Source organism: Chiloscyllium plagiosum, unplaced genomic scaffold (assembly GCF_037043375.1).
Source record: "Chiloscyllium plagiosum isolate Xiang-an unplaced genomic scaffold, Cpla_swu_hap1 HiC_scaffold_22, whole genome shotgun sequence".
Lineage (NCBI taxonomy): Eukaryota > Metazoa > Chordata > Chondrichthyes > Orectolobiformes > Hemiscylliidae > Chiloscyllium > Chiloscyllium plagiosum.
The window spans coordinates 30,536,658-30,556,721 of NW_028270160.1; the positions used below are offsets into that span (position 1 = coordinate 30,536,658).

The 20,064-nt window shown below is 42.1% G+C and overlaps 1 protein-coding gene across 1 annotated transcript in view; it reads left to right on the forward strand.

The window, feature by feature from the left end:
- adam9b (ADAM metallopeptidase domain 9b) overlaps positions 1 to 20,064 on the forward strand; it is a 54,766-nt gene that overhangs the window by 2,899 nt on the left and 31,803 nt on the right. Inside the window, exons 2-6 of the mRNA XM_043712671.2 lie at positions 1,544 to 1,635; positions 3,235 to 3,311; positions 6,804 to 6,882; positions 11,381 to 11,457; positions 18,379 to 18,568. Coding sequence (XP_043568606.2) covers positions 1,544 to 1,635; positions 3,235 to 3,311; positions 6,804 to 6,882; positions 11,381 to 11,457; positions 18,379 to 18,568 — 515 coding nt within the window. The remainder of the gene's footprint in view (positions 1 to 1,543; positions 1,636 to 3,234; positions 3,312 to 6,803; positions 6,883 to 11,380; positions 11,458 to 18,378; positions 18,569 to 20,064) is intronic.

The window sequence follows — 20,064 nt, forward strand, 5'->3', positions numbered from 1 at the left end:
TGAGGACATGCAGGTCTTGGGCCTCCTCCATCATGGCTCCCTTAACAGCCAATGCCTGGAGGAAGAACGCCTCATCTTGTGCCTCAGAACCCTCCAACCACATGCCATCAATGTGGATTTCACCAGTTTCCTCATTTGCCCTCCTCCTACCTTACCCCAGTTCCAACTTTCCAGCTCAGCACCGTTCTCATGACCCGTCCCATCTGTCTATCTTCCTTCTCACCTATCCGCTCCAACCTCCCCTCTGACCTATCACCACTACCTCCACCTCCATCCACCTGTTGCACTCTCAGCTACCTTCCCCCCAGCCCCACACCCCCCTCCCATTTATCTCTCCACCCCCAAAGCTCCCAACCTCATTCCTGATGAAGGGCTTTTGCCTGAAACGTCAATTTTACTGCTCCTCAGATGCTGCCTGACCTGCTGTGCTTTTCCAAAACCATACTCTTGACTCACTATGAACTCACTGTACTGTAGATAACATATGTAGTGAGCAGGTCACACTACCAGTAAGGGTTATACAGGCAGAGTTGGGTGACCATCAGGATGCTGAGCAAGCATTGGCAGGCAGTGTAGGTGTCTCTTGTGGCCATTTCCCTCTCAAACAAGTATAGCACTTTGGGGTGTGGAATTTGGCCTCTCAGGGGAAAGCAACAGCAGCCAAATCAGTGGCACTGTTGTACAGCAGGGAAGTGAGTAATAATGATAAGGGAGTCTAAAATCAGGGGTACAGATAGACATTTCTGTGGCCACATAAAGGATTCCAGGATTGTAAGTTGCCCCCTTGGTGTCATGGTCAAGGATATCTGAGTGGGTACTGGATATTCTGAAGGAGGAAGAAGAGCAGCCAAAAGTTATGATCTGCATTGGTACCAACTACATAGGCAGAAAGAGAGATATAGTTCTGATGAAGAGTTACTGGACTTGAAATATTAGCTCTGCTTTCTCTGCACAGATGCTGCCAGCCCTGCTGAGTTTCATTGGCAATTGGTGACTGTGATATAATCTAATTGCTGTTTATGAAATCTTGGTGTTTGCAAGTTGCCTGCCACATTTCCCAATATTTCAAAAGTGATAACATATAAAGGGTACTTCATTGTCGATAAAACACGTTGAGATGTAGTGAGGTTGTGAAAGATACTGCATATACTTGCAAGTCCTTTTTCAATTCTTTACCATCATTTGTAATTAGAACATGCAAATCAATCATAAAGCTATCTTTTTCAGAATAATTTCCACGAATATGAGTTTTACATTGATTTTCAAAAAGCAATGACAGATTAGTAAAATATTAATTCCCTCAGTGCGTTACTGTCTTTTAACATGCCACATTAGCAATAATGTAGTATTCCCACTGAAGTCTTTAATTATAATTTTTTTTTCTTGACTATAAGGTTTCATTTCAAAGTACAATAACATATATGGATCTTCAATTATTGGTCAGTATTAGACTTAAGGACATTTGCACAGGGCAGTAAATACAATTTGATAGTAGCTGAAACCATAAATGAAATCTTAATTTATTTTGGTTTTGTTTCATTAGATGCATCTTCCCACCAGACATCTAAGTTTTCCGCCTATGAAATCATTATTCCTAAACTTATAAACGAACGACAGAAACGAGGTATTGGCCAGGTATGTGCTGCCTTCCCTTGAAATGCTAAATACCTTTGCAATTCATATAAATTTCCCACTATGTCAGTTATTCTGTATCTCTTGATACATGGTACAACAAAATGTGAAAAAAAAATCGTAGTATCAAGGAATACCATCACCAGTTTTATTTCACATTTACATAATGGAGCTTTTTTCCCCAATTGCTGAATATATTGATTCTGTAGAGTGATAATAATGTCTAGTATGTGACAATGATCTGTTGCTTCAAGGATAGCTTGAATGAATGAAACAGTGAAACATTGTACCCCGATAAGAGCTTCAACATTGTAACAGTAGATTGACGTGTTACAACAGCCAACAGCATTCTGCAAGGAATATAATTGGGACGAAAAGTAAGAATGAGATGTTCCTAAGCAGATCTTTGTAAATTAGAAAGCTGTTGATTATTTGCTTTATGTATCAAATGTGGTCTGTTTCTCGTCACTCGTTAAAAAACAATGGAAAAGAAATTCAAGAAAGAAAGTTTATTGGTAGCACAAAATCAAGTGGTAGCCCATAATAAGTCCGTGATAAGTCACATTCTTCTTTCCATTGAACATTCCTGACAACAAAAATAAAATAAAAAACTGTGGATACCGGAGATCCAAAAACAAAACAGAAGGTGCTGGAGAAACTCAGCAGGACTGGCAGCATCTGGAGAGCGAAAAACAGAGTTAATGCTTCAAGTTCAGTGACCTTACATTAGAACTGCCATTTGCTGAGTTTATTCAGCACCATCTGTTGCGCTTTCATTTCAGATCTCCTACAATAATAACAAATTACAGTCCTAGATTCTGGAAATATCTGTGCATTTCTGTTTTACACATGTTGGTACAGGGTCATTTAAAATTTAAGTCTAGTGAATCAACAAGGTTCCTCTGCCCCACGGGAGAAGATTTCTTCACAAAGGCAACTTTTGAGCTTGTATTGACAGCTGTCTTCCACCTTCCATAAATCAACTCAGCTAAACTCTGTTATTTCTCTCCTGTGATATTCCTGCACTACCCCTGTCATCATTGACCATTAAGTATTCTATATTCAATAAGATTAATTGAAAAACATTATTCTCATTTATTAACCTCTTTCAAGCCTTCAGCAACCTTATTTCTGCATCTTCTTCTGTCTCACACTTCCTCCAGTGTTCATTCTGTGCATTGTCCTCTCCATCTACCTCTCTGGAGCACTTTCCTGAAGCACTTTCCCCAGCTCTCTTATTCTCCATGCTATTAAACCATCAGTTTATAACATGCTTTTGGTTACCTCTCTGAACTTCCCACGAAGGTTTAGTGTTCCATGCAATGCCCTCAGGTGACAGGCTTAGAAGCAGATGGGCATGGATGGAGTGGCACTAAAATTCCAAAGAATCATACCAAGAGGGGTCCTGAGTACATTCATGCAAAGACTCAGAAACTACATTTAGCTCAACATCAGTACTTATCCTATGCTGGCAAATTTCACGTCTTCATTAAAAGTCCTATAGAAAGCCAAGGTTTTCTTTTAAAATGATGAAACAACATTGAATGTGTCGCTTGTAACCTCTTCTAAAATTGAAATTTGTTTTTATTGTTTTTGCTGCAGGAAAAATGGAGGGATCAAATAACTTATTCAGTTGATTTGGAAGGCGAAGTTTACCTACTAAAACTGGAAAGGAATAAGTAAGTTCTTAAAAAAAACTTTCATGGAATGTGGGCCTTGCTAGCAGAGACAATATTTGTTCATCCCTGATAGGAAGTGCTTTCTGCCCATTTAATTTTCACAGACAGATAAACTGAAATTACCTCAGCATAACTTTAAAACATCAGTACTGTAGGTCAGAATAGAGTATTCAGCAAACATCCTCCTAATTACAACAAAATAGCTTAGTTTATATCCCAAGAATATATGTGAGAGCCACCCAATTGTGACATTAATGAGTGCAACTACAAGTCTAAGAGGCATGTGACAATTCTAGGTCTGTGATGCACCATGAATCATAGCAGTCCATACCTATCTTCTGTCCTTGTTCTGTTCCAGTCTGTATGACTCAAAGCCAACTGACTACATGGCCTCCCAGTCACGCCCTGTCCTCTATCATGGATGTCTTAGAAGTCAGTGCATGGGAGAGGCTGGACCAACCGCTATCTCTGGATGAGCTGACCAAGGCCATCAAGTCCTTTGAAAAGAATAAAACCCCCAGAAGCGATGGCTTACCAATCAAGCTCTTTTCTGCTCTGTGGGACTTGATTGGCCAGGACCTGCTGGAGGTGTATGTCAGTATGTTTCGGGCAGGTACCATGAGTGAATCCATCAGGAATTCTACATGAGGCCCTCATCTACAAGCAGAAAATGGTGGGGGGGAGTGGACTACAAGATCTTGTCAAAGATCATTGCCAACCGGGTCAGGTCAGCTCTGGGATCGGTGATTCACCTCGACCAAGCCTGTGCTGTACTGGGCAGGAAGATCGCCGAGAGTCTCGCACTCATCAGGGATATAATTGCCTATGTGCAGGACAGAGGGGTGGACACTTGCTTCATCAGCCTGGACCAGGAGAAGGCCTTTGACAGGATATTACACACATACATGCGCAATGTTCTCTCCAAAATGGGCTTTGGGGAGCGAATCTGCAATTGGATCCGACTGCTCTACACTAACATCGTTAGCATAGTCTCTATCAACTGGTGAGAATCAGAAAGCTTTCCGATCAAATCTGGAGTCAGGCAGGGCTGCCCACTCTCTTCCGCCTTGTTTGTGTGCTGCATAGAGCCATTTGCGTGTCCATTAAGAAGGATGCGAATCTGAAAGGGGTGACTATTCCTGGCAGGGGGATAAGGCCTACAGATAAGGCCTCCCTCTACATGGATGATGTCGCTGTTTTCTGCTCGGATCTGCCGTCAGTGCACAGACTCATGTACATCTGTGACCAGTTTGAATGAGCCTCGGGAGCCAGAGTAAATCAGGGCAAGAGCAAGGCCATGCCCTTCTGAAACTGGGCCAACCAATCCTCTACACCCTTCATCATCAGCTTGAAAGGAGTATGTCACCAAAGCAAGGCAGAAACTGAGAGATGGGAGCAATGTTTGCTCTCCATCATGGATAAAAACCTGGTCATCCAATGTGATTACTCTCAGTGTTATTGTATGTGGCACAGATCTAGCCTATTCCCCGAACCTGCACCGCCGCAGTCACTTCATATGGAAAGCAAAGATGGACCGTGTCCAAAGAGACACCATGAATAAACAGCTAGAGAAAGGGGGGGAAAAACACACCCATTGCTACCCTCACCCTGATGGCCACCCTTTGTGTGTGGCTGCAAACACCAAGTGTCACTGTGTACTGAGGTTCTACCTGTCCCCAGTGTTGGGAAGGATGGGCCTAGTCTCTCTGCCTCGCAATGCTCCAAGTAGTTGGACCATTCCGTATCACCTGTCCTTCATGGAGAAATTTGTTAAGAAAAACACCTTTGACCACAAGTCCATCAGGAAGTGGTCAGTACTTAGTGTCCTTGAGACCCTTCGAGAAAAGGAGAGGGTGGATCCTGTTGAGCAGTTCCTTGTGGAGACTGTCAAAATCATTTGGCAGAATGCCTCATCACCAGAACTTTCAAATAAGCACCAGGATATTGCTTGGCTGGTAGTGAGAAGGGTTCTGCCTGTGAGACCCTTTATGCATGCCCGAACTCTCTGTGCCATCGCACGCTGCTCTCAAAGCAGCTGTGGAGGGGACAAGGTGGTCAACATCTTCTTCTGGCAAAGGAAATCTGGAGAGGAATGCAATGGTGTTTGTCAAGGTTCGTCTCAAGGGGGTCCGTGACATGGGACACCGTGGTCTACTGTCTGTTCCCTGGGGGACACACCAAGACGAACATCAACTATGCCTGGAGGATCATCAACTCAGTAAAAGACACTCTTTGGTCAGCCCGAAACTTGCTGGTCTTCCAGTTGAAGGAGTTGAGTCTGACTGAGTGTTGCAGACCGGCACATTCCAAGGTCCAGGACTACTTGCTGAGGGATGCGCTAAAGCTTGGAGTAACTACGTCAAAGTGCAGTGGGGAAAGACCACGTTGTAAGGTCCCTCTGCTGAAGAATAAGGGGGGGCCCATTCAATAATTGGGCTACAGTGTTGCCTCAGCTATAGGCCAAGGGGTTGTCTCTAAATATAGAGTATGGTGGACATCAAAGACTTAATTTGTGGTCTATAAGCAAAAAGAATATGGATCTGAGCGGGTTCATTAAATGTCCATGTACCAAAGATTTATTTTCTATGAATAAATATATTTTTGAAGTAATAAAACTGTATTACATCTCAGTATAATCAATATCCCACATATATTTGGGCCTTTGAATGGAAGTTGAGACAAGAATTGGAATGTAGCTAACTGGCCCCCAATATTATACTGTCTGCTTGTGTGGGCTGGGGTCCTGCTTTCATTTCAGAGCTAGGATGAGTTATCTACTGGGAAAATCAAGCCCAAAAAAGTGATGAATTCTCCCAGTACAGAGCTTTGCACAGTCGGGAATTTGAGAATTTGAACATACTTCTTTGTTTCAGATTTTCCAGCATTTACATCATTCTTCATTTTATTCATGGATTTCTTATCTCATCTCTATTGAGCCTTTCTGCGTGCAATATAACAAGAGTAATGTACTTCAAAAGTAATTTGTTGGTTTTACAACATCCTGACAACATAAGTGGCAGAACATAGCCAATTCAAAAGGTGTGCTGCTGAAAAAGCACAGCTGGCCAGACAGCATCTGAGGAGCAGGAGAGTAGATGTTTCGAGCATAAGAGCTCTTCATCAAGAATTCCTGATGAAGAGCTTATGCGTGAAACATCAACTGTCCTGCTCCTCGGATACTGCCTGACCAGCTGTGCTTTTCCAGCACCACATGTTTTGACTCTGATATCCAGCATCTGCAGTCCTGACTTTCTTTCAGTACATACCCAAGCCTAGTAAACCTTGAGAGTGACATGTATTGGTCTGCCTTGTTTTGTATACTTGATAATGGAGTCACAGGATTACCAGTACATTCTTTTCCAAATATTGCAAGTTTTTTTAACCAGATTTTCCCTCTTGCAATGTAAGTTATTTCCTTCTCATCTCACCAGTTACCTAATAAATCATCAGTGGAATCCTAAGATGCTAGGTCAATTTTGTTTTATTTTACAGGAACCTGCTTGCTAAAGATTTTGTGCAATATGTTTATGACAAAGAAGGTAAAATGCAGGCATCCCAGCCCAAGATTCGGGTAAGTGCACAGTGGTTTGGCTGTTAGATCCCTATTTGTCAGCACATCTCACCCTGATGTTTATTAAAGTCCCAAGAGGCATTCACACATATATTTACCCATACATCTGTTAGCAGACTGAATGATTGTAAGACAGTAATTTAATTGTCTTCATTAAAAATGTTCAGTCTTTCAAAAAGATCAAATTCAAAGTGTGGCATTTTTCATTGTTGATTTATTTAGCCGGGATGACTGCTTAGAATAAAAGTGAGATTCCTGTTTTAAAAAAAAGGCAAGAAATTTCAACGGTTGAAAATCTGAAAAGAATAACTGAAAATACTGTTTCTGCTCACACCAGTCAGCATTTGCAGCAAGAAACTACCATCGGTACACGTTAGCTGTAAGGTTGTAAAAGTAATGAATTTGATCAACCCTGTTTAGTATGATTCAAGATTAGAGTGGTGCTGGAAACGCACAGCAGGTCAGGCAGCATCTGAGAAGCAGGAAAATTGACATTTCGAGCAAAATCCTTCATCAGGAATCAGCTTTTGACTGAAACGTCGATTTTCCTGCTCCTTGGATGCTGCCTGACCTGTTGTGCATTTCCAGCACAACTCTAATCTTGAGTCTGATCTCCAGCATCTACAGTACCCACTTCTACCTTTTTAGTATGAGCCAACAATGCAGAACACAGAATTTAGTAGAGATTAGCATTTAAGCACAATTTCTGTTAGATACCAGTTTTAAGAATTCATATTTGAAACTTTATTGCTGGAACAGCACAGCAGGTCAGGCAGCATCCAGGGAACAGGAGATTCGACGTTTCGGGCACAGGCCCTTCTTCAGGAATGAGCAGAGAGTGTTCAGCAGGAGAAGATAAAAGGTAGGGAGGAGGGACTTGGAGGAGGGGCGTTGGAAATGTGATAGGTGGAAAGAGGTCAAGGTGAGGGTGATAGGTCGGAGTAGGGTGGAGGCGGAGAGGTCAAGAAGAAGACTGCAGGTCAGGAAGGCGGTGCCGGGCTGGAGGGATTCGGCTGAGACAAGGTGGGGGGAGGGGGGATGAAGAAACTGGTGAAGTCCAAGTTCATCCCCTGTGGTTGGAGGGTTCCCAGTCGGAAGATAAGACGCTCCTCCTCCGACCGTCGCGTTGTTGTGGTTTGGCGGTGGATGAGTCCAATGACCTGCATATCCTCGGTGGAGTGGGAGGGGGAGTTGAAATGCTGTGCTACAGGGTGGTTGGGTTGGTTCGTCCGGGTGGCCCAGAGGTGCTCTCTGAATCGCTCCGCAAGTAGGCGGCCTGTCTCCCCAATATAGAGGAGGCCACACCGGCTGCAGCGGATGCAGTAGATGATGTGGGTGGAGGTGCAGGTGAATCTGTGGCGGATATGGAAGTTTCCTTTGGGGCCTTGGAGAGAAGTGAGGGGGGAGGTGTGGGCGCAAGTGTTGCACCTCCTGCGGTTGCAAGGGAAGGTGCCGGGAGTGGAGGTTGGGTCGGTGGGGGGTGTGGATCTGACAAGGGAGTCGCGGAGGGAGTGGTCTCTATGGAAAGCTGATAGGGGAGGGGAGGGAAATATATCCTTGGTGCTGGGGTCTGTTTGGAGGTGGCGGAAGTGACGGCGGATGATGCGCTGTACATGGAGATTGGTGGGGTGGTAGGTGAGGACCAGTGGGGTTCTGTCCTGGTGGCGGTTGGAGGGGCGGGGCTCAAGGGCGGAGGAGCGGGAAGTGGAGGAGATGCGGTGGAGGGCACCGTCGACCACGTCGGGGGGGAAATTGCGGTCCTTGAAGAAGGAGGCCATCTGTGTTGTATGTATTTTGAACTGGTCCTCCTGGGAGCAGATGCGGCGGAGACGAAGGAATTGGGAGAATGGGATGGCGTTTTTACAGGGGGCAGGATGGGAGGAGGTGTAATCCAGGTAGCTGTGGGAGTCGGTTGGTTTGTAGTAGATGTCCGTGTTGATTCGGTCGCCTGAGATAGAAACAGAAAGGTCTAGGAAGGGGAGGGAGGAGTCCGAGACTGTCCAGGTGAATTTGAGGTCGGGGTGGAAGGTGTTAGTGTAGTTGATGAACTGTTCAACCTCCTCGTGGGAGCACGAGGTAGCGCTGATACAGTCATCAATGTAGCGAAGGAAAAGATGGGGGGTGGGGCCAGTGTAGTTGCGGAAGATGGATTGTTCCACATACCCTATGAAGAGGCAGGCATAGCTGGGGCCCATGCAGGTGCTCACTTTAGAGGTCACGTGCTGAGTGTATTATCAGTGGGGTGAAGTTCACTTTAGAGGTCACGTGCTGAGTGTATTATCAGTGGGGTGAAGCTCACTTTAGAGGTCACGTGCTGAGTGTATTATCAGTGGGGTGAAGTTCACTTTAGAGGTCACGTGCTGAGTGTATTATCAGTGGGGTGAAGCTCACTTTAGAGGTCACGTGCTGAGTGTATTATCAGTGGGGTGAAGCTCACTTTAGAGGTCACGTGCTGAGTGTATTATCAGTGGGGTGAAGCTCACTTTAGAGGTCACGTGCTGAGTGTATTATCATGATCTCCAGCATCTGCAGACCTCACTTTCTCCCTTAAGAATTCATATATTTGAAGTCATAGAGTCATAGAGATGCACAGTATGGAACCAGATCCTTCGGTCCACCCGTCCATGCCGACCAGATATCCCAACCCAATCTAGTCCCACCTGCCAGCACTTAGCCTGTATCATTCCAAACCCTTCCTATTCATATACCCATCCAAATGCCTCTTAAATGTTGCAATTGTACCAGCCTCCACCACTTCCTCTGGCAACTCATTCCATACACATACCACCCTCTGCATGAAAAAGTTGCCCCTTTTATATCTTTCCCCTCTCACCCTAAATCTATGCCCTCTAGTTCTGGATTCCCCGACCCCAGGGAAAAGACTTTTTCTATTTACCCTATCCATGCCCCTCATAATTTTGTAAACCTCTATAAGGTCACCCCTCAGCCTCCAATGCTCCAGGGAAAACAGCCCCAGCCTGTTCAACTTCTCCCTGTAGCTCAGATCCTCTAACCCTGGCAACATCCTTGTAAATCTTTTCTGAACCCTTTCAAGTTTCACAACATCTTTCTGATAGGAAGGAGACCAGAATTGCACGCAATATTCCAACAGTGGCCTAACTAATGTCCTGTACAGCTGCAACATGACCTCCCAACTCCCGTACTCAATACTCTGACCAATAAAGGAAAGCATACCAAACAACTTCTTCACTATCCTATCTACCTGCGACTCCACTTTCAAGGAGCTATGAACCTGCACTCCAAGGTCTCTTTGTTCAGCAACACTCCCTAGGACCTTACCATCAAGTGTATAAGTCCTGCTAAGATTTGCTTTCCCAAAATGCAGCACCTCGCAATTATCTGAATTAAACTCCATCAGCCACTTCTCAGCCCATTGACCCATCGGGTCCAGATCGTGTTGTAATCTGAGGGAACCCTCTTCGCTGTCCACTACATCTCCAATTTTGGTGTCATCTTCAAACTTACTAACTGTACCTCTTATGCTCGCATCCAAACCATTTGTAAATGACAAAAAGTAGAGGGCCCAGCACCAATTCTTGTGGCACTCCACTGGTCACAGGCCTCTAGTGTGAAAAACAACCCTCCACGACCACCCTCTGTCTTCTACCTTTGAGCCAGTTCTGCATCCAAATGGCTAGTTCTCCCTGTATTCCGTGAGATCTAACCTTGCTAATCAGTCTCTCATGGGGAACCTTGTTGAACATCTTACTGAAGTCAGTTGACTTCAATTTGGCTGTTGGGACCACGGATTAGTATAGAGAAAATCAGCAAAGGGTTAGGTGGATTGGCCATGCTAAATTGCCCAGAATGTCCAGGGATGTGTAAGTTAGGTGAATTAGATATGGGAAATGCAAGATTGTAGAAATAGTGTAAGAGGATGGGTCTGGTTGGGATGCTGTTCAGAAGTGCAGATGGACTCAATGACCTGAAAGGTCTGATTCCACAGTGTAGGATTTCTATGCTTCTAATCATTCAATAACCACTACTGATAGGGATTAGGAGAACAGGATAACTCACAGTAATGTGCTTACAGTAGTCACCTTGGCTCACATATGAAGAATTGCCAATTAAGTTGAGGTTTGGATACTGATTAGAGCCCATAGACATACATTTGAGCAGGAAGGAGGAAGAAAGTTCATTGCAGTTTTCACTATGGCCCTCAGTTCTTCACTGAAATCCAAAACTGTATTTTCTTCAATGATGTCACCATAGCAATGATGGCAGTCTTAACTGTGTTGTAAACCCAGTATGGGTCACTCTGCTTTAATGTGCATTTCCTCAACACAAATTCTCTGTAATGCAATAGATGAATTGAGGATGCTATTTTAAAATGTCTGTTGGCTGTAATATCGCTAACACTTTAAGCACAATTTCTCAAGCGTGATTTTTCTATAATGCGGGGTCGCACAAGAACGCCACCATCATATTATAGAAGAACTGCCAGCAATTAATATCTCCAATGAATCATTCATTTCAGACCCACTGTTACTACCATGGCGTTGTGGAGGGCATTATTGATTCCAAAGTTCTGTTCAGCACGTGCTCGGGTGTCAGGTATTGTATTATAACTGTTTCCATTTTACAGCTAAAAATAGTTTTGTACACCCCTAATTTGAGTTTGATGTCTTACTGAAATCTTATGGATAATACTTTCATCCAAATTTATTTTGAAATATAAAATTGCAAATATATGGCACCTTATGAAAAATATCATAACTTTTCATATTCCAGGATTTCTGAAAGTGCTTACTTTTTGATACAGAATATTTTATTCTGTTGGTAAATATTTGTGCACAGCAAAGGAGGAACATTGTCATGTCAAAAACACCAAGAAAAAACCATATTCATTTTTAAATGTGCTGCATTATCTTTAACACCAATTTTACATCCGCATCTCAGATTAAGGTATAATTCAAGGAATGTAACTTCCTACAGCTTTCAATGCAGTACTGGAATATCAACATAGGCTATATGTTAAGTTCCTGAAGTCAGACTCAAATTCATAACATTCTGATTCAAAGATGGGACTATTACAAAGTAACCCTATTTTAAACCCAAAACCTTTAAGTAAACTACTTCTATTATCAAATCTCATATGCTATATGCAAGGATTTAAGACAAAAATATAGTCTTTAATTGATGTATGGTTAGAGGACAGTGGAGGGTAGATAGTCTACAGATACAATTAATTTGGTACTTTATTTATAATATTTTCCTTACATTGATGCAATATATTGTTTCTGTAGCAGCTTTTGATTCAAAGCATTTTACAGCCGATTTAGTTCCTTAAAATGTTTTCACTTGGGTCATATCAGCAGCAAATTTACATACCAGGAGTTCCTACAAACTGTCATGAGGTACATGACAGGAGGGACTTTTTTAGTGATGTTGATTGGTGGATCTATATTAGCCAGGACACCAGCGAAAGCACGTTTGCTCTGCTTCAAGAAGTCACATGGAATCTTTTATGTCCATCTGAGAAGGTAGTTGGAGCCTCCATTCAACCTTGTAGTCAAAAGAAGCAATGCAGAGTTCTCAGTTCTGCACAAAAGATTATACTTCCTTACTTATGATGATGATGGATTCTTCCATCACTTTGACAGATCAATGCTCAGCAAGGAGACCAAATGTTCATTTTCTAGATTGGTGTTGTCTCATATGTGATGTTAAATCAAATCTTGATTTTTGTATCTGATTCAAAATGCTACATGTGAAATCACTAATGGGAATGTGGGCAATGGCACTGGTACATAAATCCTTTAGGAACCTAAACTCTGTTCTCCTCAAATGTTGAGATGCTTGATGACAGAGACCTGTCCATTTGAATCTGTTTAGAGTGTTGAGTTTTCTATGTAGTGCAGCCAACTTATAGAGTCTGAGGATTAACTTTCAGAGCATCTGAGTTCAGGATGTGTTATGGTGCAGGTATCGGTCTTCAATTAGCTAGTATTTACTGCCTTTGCCTTTGTTCTGGTGAATGCCGAATATTTTCGTAGGAACTTTAGGGGGTTAGGAATTCTGTCTTTTTTATAGTTCATTTGTAGTTAAATATTGCCAACACTCACCTGGCTATCTCATCTATTATTGTTGGAAGATCTCATTTCATGGAGGGTAGCATCCTTGCCTCTGAGTTAAATGATCAGGTTTGAGTCCTATTCCAAATCTGGATGACCCATAGAAGTGTGCTTACCATAGGGTCAAACACGCTGATTATTAACCTAAAAATCCTCTGAAATGCTGTACCAGATGGTAAAAGCAGGAAAGTCTCCTGGGTATCTTAATGTGGCATGGTGCTGCTCAAACTGTAGCCTCTAGCAATGGGCTCATGAACTGTTATAGGAACGATTTATCTATGGAACAAATGCAAGCGCAAGCTTTGTCAGTTTCATATGCCATTAGGTGTTAGATTGTTTTATCTATAGTATACAAAAGTTTGAGGAGACAGGAGATGGGTTAAAACATGTGCTAAATGCTGGCTTCTTCTCCTGATAGAATTAAGAGCATTTGTCCGGTCTGATTGTACAATTAAGAAGTGTTAGACCTTTAGTCTTTTAAGTTCATACAATCCCTACAGTGTGGAAACAGGTCATTTGGCCCAACAAGTACACACTGACCCTCTGAAGAGTAACTCACCTAGACCCATTTGCCCTACCCTATATTTACCCATGACTAATGCACCTAACCTATACATGACTGAACACTATGGGCAACTTAGCACAGCCAATTCATCTAACCTTTGGACAGTGGGAGGAAACCAGAGCGCCTGGAGGACAACTACACAGTCATGGGGAGAATGTGCAAACTCCACTCAGACAGTTGCCCTAGGCTAGAATTAAACTTGGTTCCCTGGCTCTGTGAGGCAGCAGTGCTCACCACTGAGCCACCGTGCCACCCACTTAGTAAATGTTAGTAAAAACTACTAGGCCTATATTGCTCTAAGTAAGTTAGAAATTGTACCTGCACTTAATAAAAGAATCAAGGATATTAAACTGATTACTGCATCAGAGTTGTGATATTTCACAGAATCATACAATCCCTACAGTATGGAAACAGGCCGTTTGGCCCAACAAGTCCACACCTACCCTCTGAAGAGTAACCCACCCAGACCCATTTCCCTATCCTATTACTCAACATTTACCCCTGACTATTGTACCTAACTCACACATCCTTGAATACTGTAGGGAAAGTAGCATGTCCAGTTCGCCTAACCTGCACCACTTTGTATTTTATTTACTATTTGCTGGTGTGAGTTTCATTCATTCTTGCAATTTTATGAAAGTGCTGTTTTGTCAGTTAGTTTCTTAAAGGGATAATAGCCCAGTTAAGAGATATTTAACAAGTACGTACTAATTGGGGAAACTGGTTGCTAACTTATTTCGAGCATATAGGCCTAGTATTTTTTACTAACATTTACTAACTTAAAAGACAAAAGGACTAACACCTCTTAATTGTGAAAATAATTTGGTGATCTGTAATTTATTCAGGTCCGAGAGACAATTTGTAAGGGCTGATTAATATTATAATGTTTTGTGGAGACTTGATGGAGATGATATTGTTTATAATATTGATATCTACTCAGAGGTAGCAAGGGCTGAGCAGCTGCAAAAATGCAGTAATGAGTTTGAAAGGATTGTTTTAATTAGAAAGGATTGTTTTAATCTGATCTATCTATGATAGTAAAATATACTTCCAAACCATGGTTTTGTGAATGAATGAATGAAACCGCGCTAACGTAAATAATGGGTCAGGATTATGAGAGAACGAACAGGAACCAGTTTTAATGAATGTAGCGTGTTGGTGAGTGAGTTAATAAAGATAACCAATAACAATATCTCATAGGCCCATTGTGTCTGCACCAACATTCCGAGAAGCATCCCACTCAGATCCATCCCCCTACCCTATTCTTGTAACCTTCTTGTAACACTACTATTATAGGACAAGCCAAACTGAGAACAGCTAGGGAATTCCTAGAGGCATGGCACTCATCCACAGATTCTATCAACAAACACATCGACCTGGACCCAATATACCGGCCACTGCAGCGGACAGCTGGAACTGACAACCGGAAGCGGCAGATACAAATCATTATAAATGCCAGAGGAAACATCACAGAAGCGCTTCACAGGAAGCTCCCAAGCACTGAGGATGTCACCTAGACAGGGAACGAAACACAAATTCCCAGCTCAGCGAACAGAACCATAACAATGAGCACCCGAGCTACAAATCTTCTCACAAACTTTGAACATCTTGTAACCATCATTTAACATGGCTAATGCACCTAGCATGCACAACGCTTGACATTATGGACAATTTAGCATATCCAATCCACCTAACCTGCACATGGAATCAGAAACAGACCCTATGGTCCAACCAGAGCATGCCAAACATAATCCCAAACTAAACTGGTCCCACCTACCTCCTCCTGGCGCATATCCCTCCAGAATGAACTTCCTAAGGAAATGGTGGATGCGGGTATAATTACAACATTTAAAAGACATCTTCGGACTGTGGGAGGAAACCAGAGCACCCAGAGCAGGAAGTGCAAACTCCCCACAGACAGTTGCTTAAGGCCGGAAAAAAGACCTGGTACCTTGTTGATCTGAGGCAACAGTGCTAACCGCTGAGCCACTGTGCCACCTGATGTGTGAATGTGAGAAGAATATAAAAACGAAAATTTGCAATAAAAACATGAGAACAGAAATTAAACTTTTCTGGTTGGGAATAGCCAAAAGATTGGAGATCCTGATGGACCTAGAGATTGATTTGTGTGTGGATCTATTTAAGTCAGTGAAATCCAATTTTGCACAATAATCTTCAAACACATCCTTACTAATGCATGCAAAGGATCTAATGTCTCTTCTAGACCTTGGCCATGGATGTCTTTACTTTCAACCTATAACAATATACCAGCTGCAATAATGCAACATTGAGCACAAACATCTTGTCCACCATACTGGTAGGTTAAACACTCATAAAATGGTATCACTGAATTGCAAGGCTCAGTGTTTAAAAAAGTTTCTTATAGATATGTAGCATACAGAGATCTTCAAATGTAGTAATGACATAAATGCAGGTTATAAACTGATGAACTCTGTTAAAGAAATAATGGCAAGAAACCGTTTGGTTGTTGTTCCATAAAATCATCCTTGCCACTATACACCAGTGTTGGAGATTGTGGGGGCAGAGGGAAATCTGATGTTTCTAGGGCATGCGGGTAAACTACTTGATACAATATAGTGGCACAGTCCCTGGCTACTTTTGATTGGAGAGGGAAAGCATTCCCTCAAAGGTCTAGACCACCTTGTTGCCTTTGGGCAGCACAGTGGCACAGTGGTTAGCATGCTGCCTCACAGCGCCAGAGACCCGGGTTCAATTCCCACCTCAGGCGACTGACTGTGTGGAGTTTGCACATTCTCCCTGTGTCTGCGTGGGTTTTCTCCGGGTGCTCCGGTTTCCTCCCACAATCCAAAAATGTGCAGGTTAGGTGAATTGACCATGCTAAATTGCCCATAGTGTTAGGTGAAGGGGTAAATGGAGGGGAATGGGTCTGGGTGGGTTGCGCTTCGGCAGGTCGGTGTGGACTTGTTGGGCCGAAGGGCCTGTTCCCACATTGTATGTAATCTAAAAAAAAATCTATCACATATCGAGAGTGTGGTGCTGGAAAAGCACAGCAGGTCAGGCAGCATCCAAGGAACATGAAAGTTGATGTTTCGGGCAAAAGCTCTTCAGGCAGAGCCATTCCTGATGCAGGGCTTTTGCTGAAATATTGACTCTCCTGCTCTTTGGATGTTGCCTGGCCTGCTGTGCTTTTCCAGCAGCACATTCTCGACTCTAATCTCCAGCATCTGCAGTCCTCACTTTCACCTAAAATCTATCACATGACTGCTCAAGCAGAGTCTAATAGATTTTGCCCCACTCAGTGTACCAACCCTCCAATCTTTGTGTTCCAACTCCTTCAGGGAAATTAGAATACCTCGATAAGAAGACGTTTTCACTGACTGCCCTGATATTTGACTTGTGTGAAATAAACAATGGTACAACATAAGCTCAGTGTGACTGAATTTATGCTATTTATTGGAAAATTCTGCTACTTGGTGATGAATAGCACCACTTTCACACAAAGTATATTTGTGGCAACTATATTTTGTAGAAATAATTTAATTACAATTGTAACTTGTAATGATTTATTCCACTTTGTTTATTTTCACAATGGCACAGAATTAATTATGAATATTTAAGTGGCCTTTGTAGAAAATTTAAACAAAGAATTTATTGTGATCTGCAATGCTTTAACATAAACAAGCTTTGGTGATACTGCTTCTGGCTGTTAATACACATAATATACTTTTTGTCCACATCAATGACTGGAGGAAAGCACATTCCACATTAGGCAGGCCTGACAGTAGAACTTTCTTTACTTTCTGATAATAATAGACTTTTTCAAATGCGAGTGAACATGAAAGTCAGCTAGATTATCAGAGTTTAATGTTGTGAACAATGTCCTAAATTAAGTAAAAGCAAAATATTGCAAAAGCTAGAGAGCTGAAATAAAAACAGAAGGTGCGAGAGAAACTTAGCAGGTCTGGTAGCATCTGAGGAAAGACAAACAGAGTTGATGTTCGAGTCTAAAATGACTTCTTCTATATCAAAGCAGTAATTGATGGTCAATTGCTTTATGCTTTTGGGCTGTGAAAGTTTCACATGGAATGTAGCTGGCCTAGATTGAGCAATAAGAAAGGTGAGGTTTGCTCAACTTGAGAGAATCCAGGGACAGTGATTAAGCATTTTTAGGTCCTACGTAAAATTGTTACCTTCATACCTTCCAGAAATACCTGCCTTGAACATACATTGTGAAATTGCCAAAATGCAGTTTTATATTTTAGAAGTATTTTCCTCCTGTTATTCAACTCAGTTGAGTGTGTGAGGGTATATTTGTGTGAATGCCTGTTTCTGTTTGTGTGTTTGCATGAACTCATTTCAAAAATGACTAGCTATGCATCCAAAAATTGGTTCTGTGAGTCTGGCTCTCCGCTGATTTTGATTTGGTTTATTATTGTCACATGTACCTAGGTACAGTGAAAAGTTTCGTTTTCATGTAGCAGGCAGATCATACCATACAAAGTCTGTAAGAGTAATAGAACAGAGCAAGGTTGCAGAGGAGGTGCACAAAAGCAAGATCAACATTATATTTGAAATTTGAGATGTCCATTCTGAAGTCTAATAACAGCAGAGAAGAAGCTATTCTTGAATCTGTTGATCTATGTGTTTAGGCTTTTGTATTTTCTATTCGATCAAAGAGGTTGGAAGAGATTATAACAGGGGTAGGAGGGGTCTTTGATTATGTTGGCTGCCTTTCAGAGGTAGCGAAAAGAGTAGATGATCTCTGGAAGCAAAGCATCATGGATATAATCCTTTAATGGTTTCATCACAGTAACTCAACAATATGTATTCTTTATCCTTGTGTATGTATTACAGAGGAATTATTTTGGTTGGTGAACGAAGTTTTGGAATTGAGCCATTGGAAAACTCATTTAACTTTGAACACCTAATTTATCGACTAGAGGACATGCAAACAGAACCCTTTGTATGCGGAGTACCTCACCACAAACAATCAACAAACAATGATGGTCATTCGAGCTATGGGAGCTTGGTGCAGCACTTGAGAGTAATTACAGCTTTATTTAATTGTTTCATTATCTAATAACAAAAAAATTAGAAGCTTCATGTTACAAAATGAATCATAGGTTCCTGAGCAGCTTAGAAGCAGTTTTAATCCATGTTTAACTAGGTAAAATCACAAGTGATAGAAACTGGACATATATCTTTGAAGAATGCAGTGTATCCAAGTTAAGCAGAATACTGCACACAACCTGTTTTAACAAAAGCATAAAATTAGAACTGAATTTTCCCAGGGAGAATCATAACCTGCAACTGGCGCCTGAAAGTAGGTGCCAAAACCAGGACTGGCACTTTAGCAGCAACGTCAAGTAAAAAGCCACAGCTTGGGACCACTGTACAATTGAGGTATGTACCCCATACCCCAAAGCTTCTGGCCAGAACACAGAACCATCAGTTTCACAGCTTTGCAGCCACTGTTGAGACTGCAGGTTGAAGGAGATCAATGCCCTTGAGTTGCCTGTGAAAATGTAAATAGCAGACACAAGGCAGGTCCCAGCAATTAGAGAAGAGGAGTCTCATAACAGTGACCATATTCTATGTGAAGGAGCAGACATTGATCCTATAGGTCCCCCACCTTGGGCCACAGACCAGCCAATAAGGAAGATACATCCCTAGGAGACTGTCAGGGCAAAATACTGTTGGGACTGGGAGGCAGTACTTTACTAGTGATTCATGTTACCCAATTAACCTTCTGACAACAGTTGTATTATATTCCCACTGCTGGTAATTTATCATATTGGTAGAAAACATTGGGCTCCCCTCCCAATGCCTTGTATTTTACTAACCATCACATCTCATAGCCCATTATATATTTTTCTCACATTGATGCCATTTTATTGTTGTGGTAACGTTTTGATCTAAAATATGTTCCAACTCAAGAGTCTTCAAAGATACAGATCATCATATTAGAATTATTGTGGTACATTTCTAAAATCGTGCACTACAATACTTTCTCAGTCAACACATTTAAAACATTTGAAATATTTGCCACTTTTCAAAAACTGATGTTTATTCATTGTCTATTATATTGGCCCAGGAACATTTGGCCCTTCATATTCCCATAATTGTACAGCCAGTTTGATTGTCAATATCCTTGTCCAAACCATTAAATGATTTTAACCTTACCCACCTGGTGGCAATTTAGCCATTAATCAGTTAAATGTTCTCAGGATTTAGCTGCCTCCCTCTTTCCCTACCTCTCCCTCACCTTTGATGGTCTACATTGCCCTTAACAGGCTTTGCACGTAAATTAATCAATTACAAAACACGGGTGATTTACTAGTGGTGGTTAACAGATGAACATGTATCACAGATGATTTGGTACTGGGGAAAGAGATCATTCAGTTGCACATCTGGACATAAAAGAAACAATAAGAAGAAAAAATGCTCCCAGGGGCTCTTCTGAGCAAGTAGGCCTGGGTTCAAGTCCTCCTGCTCCAGAGGAATATAATAACATTCCTGAGCAGGTTGATTCAAAAATAT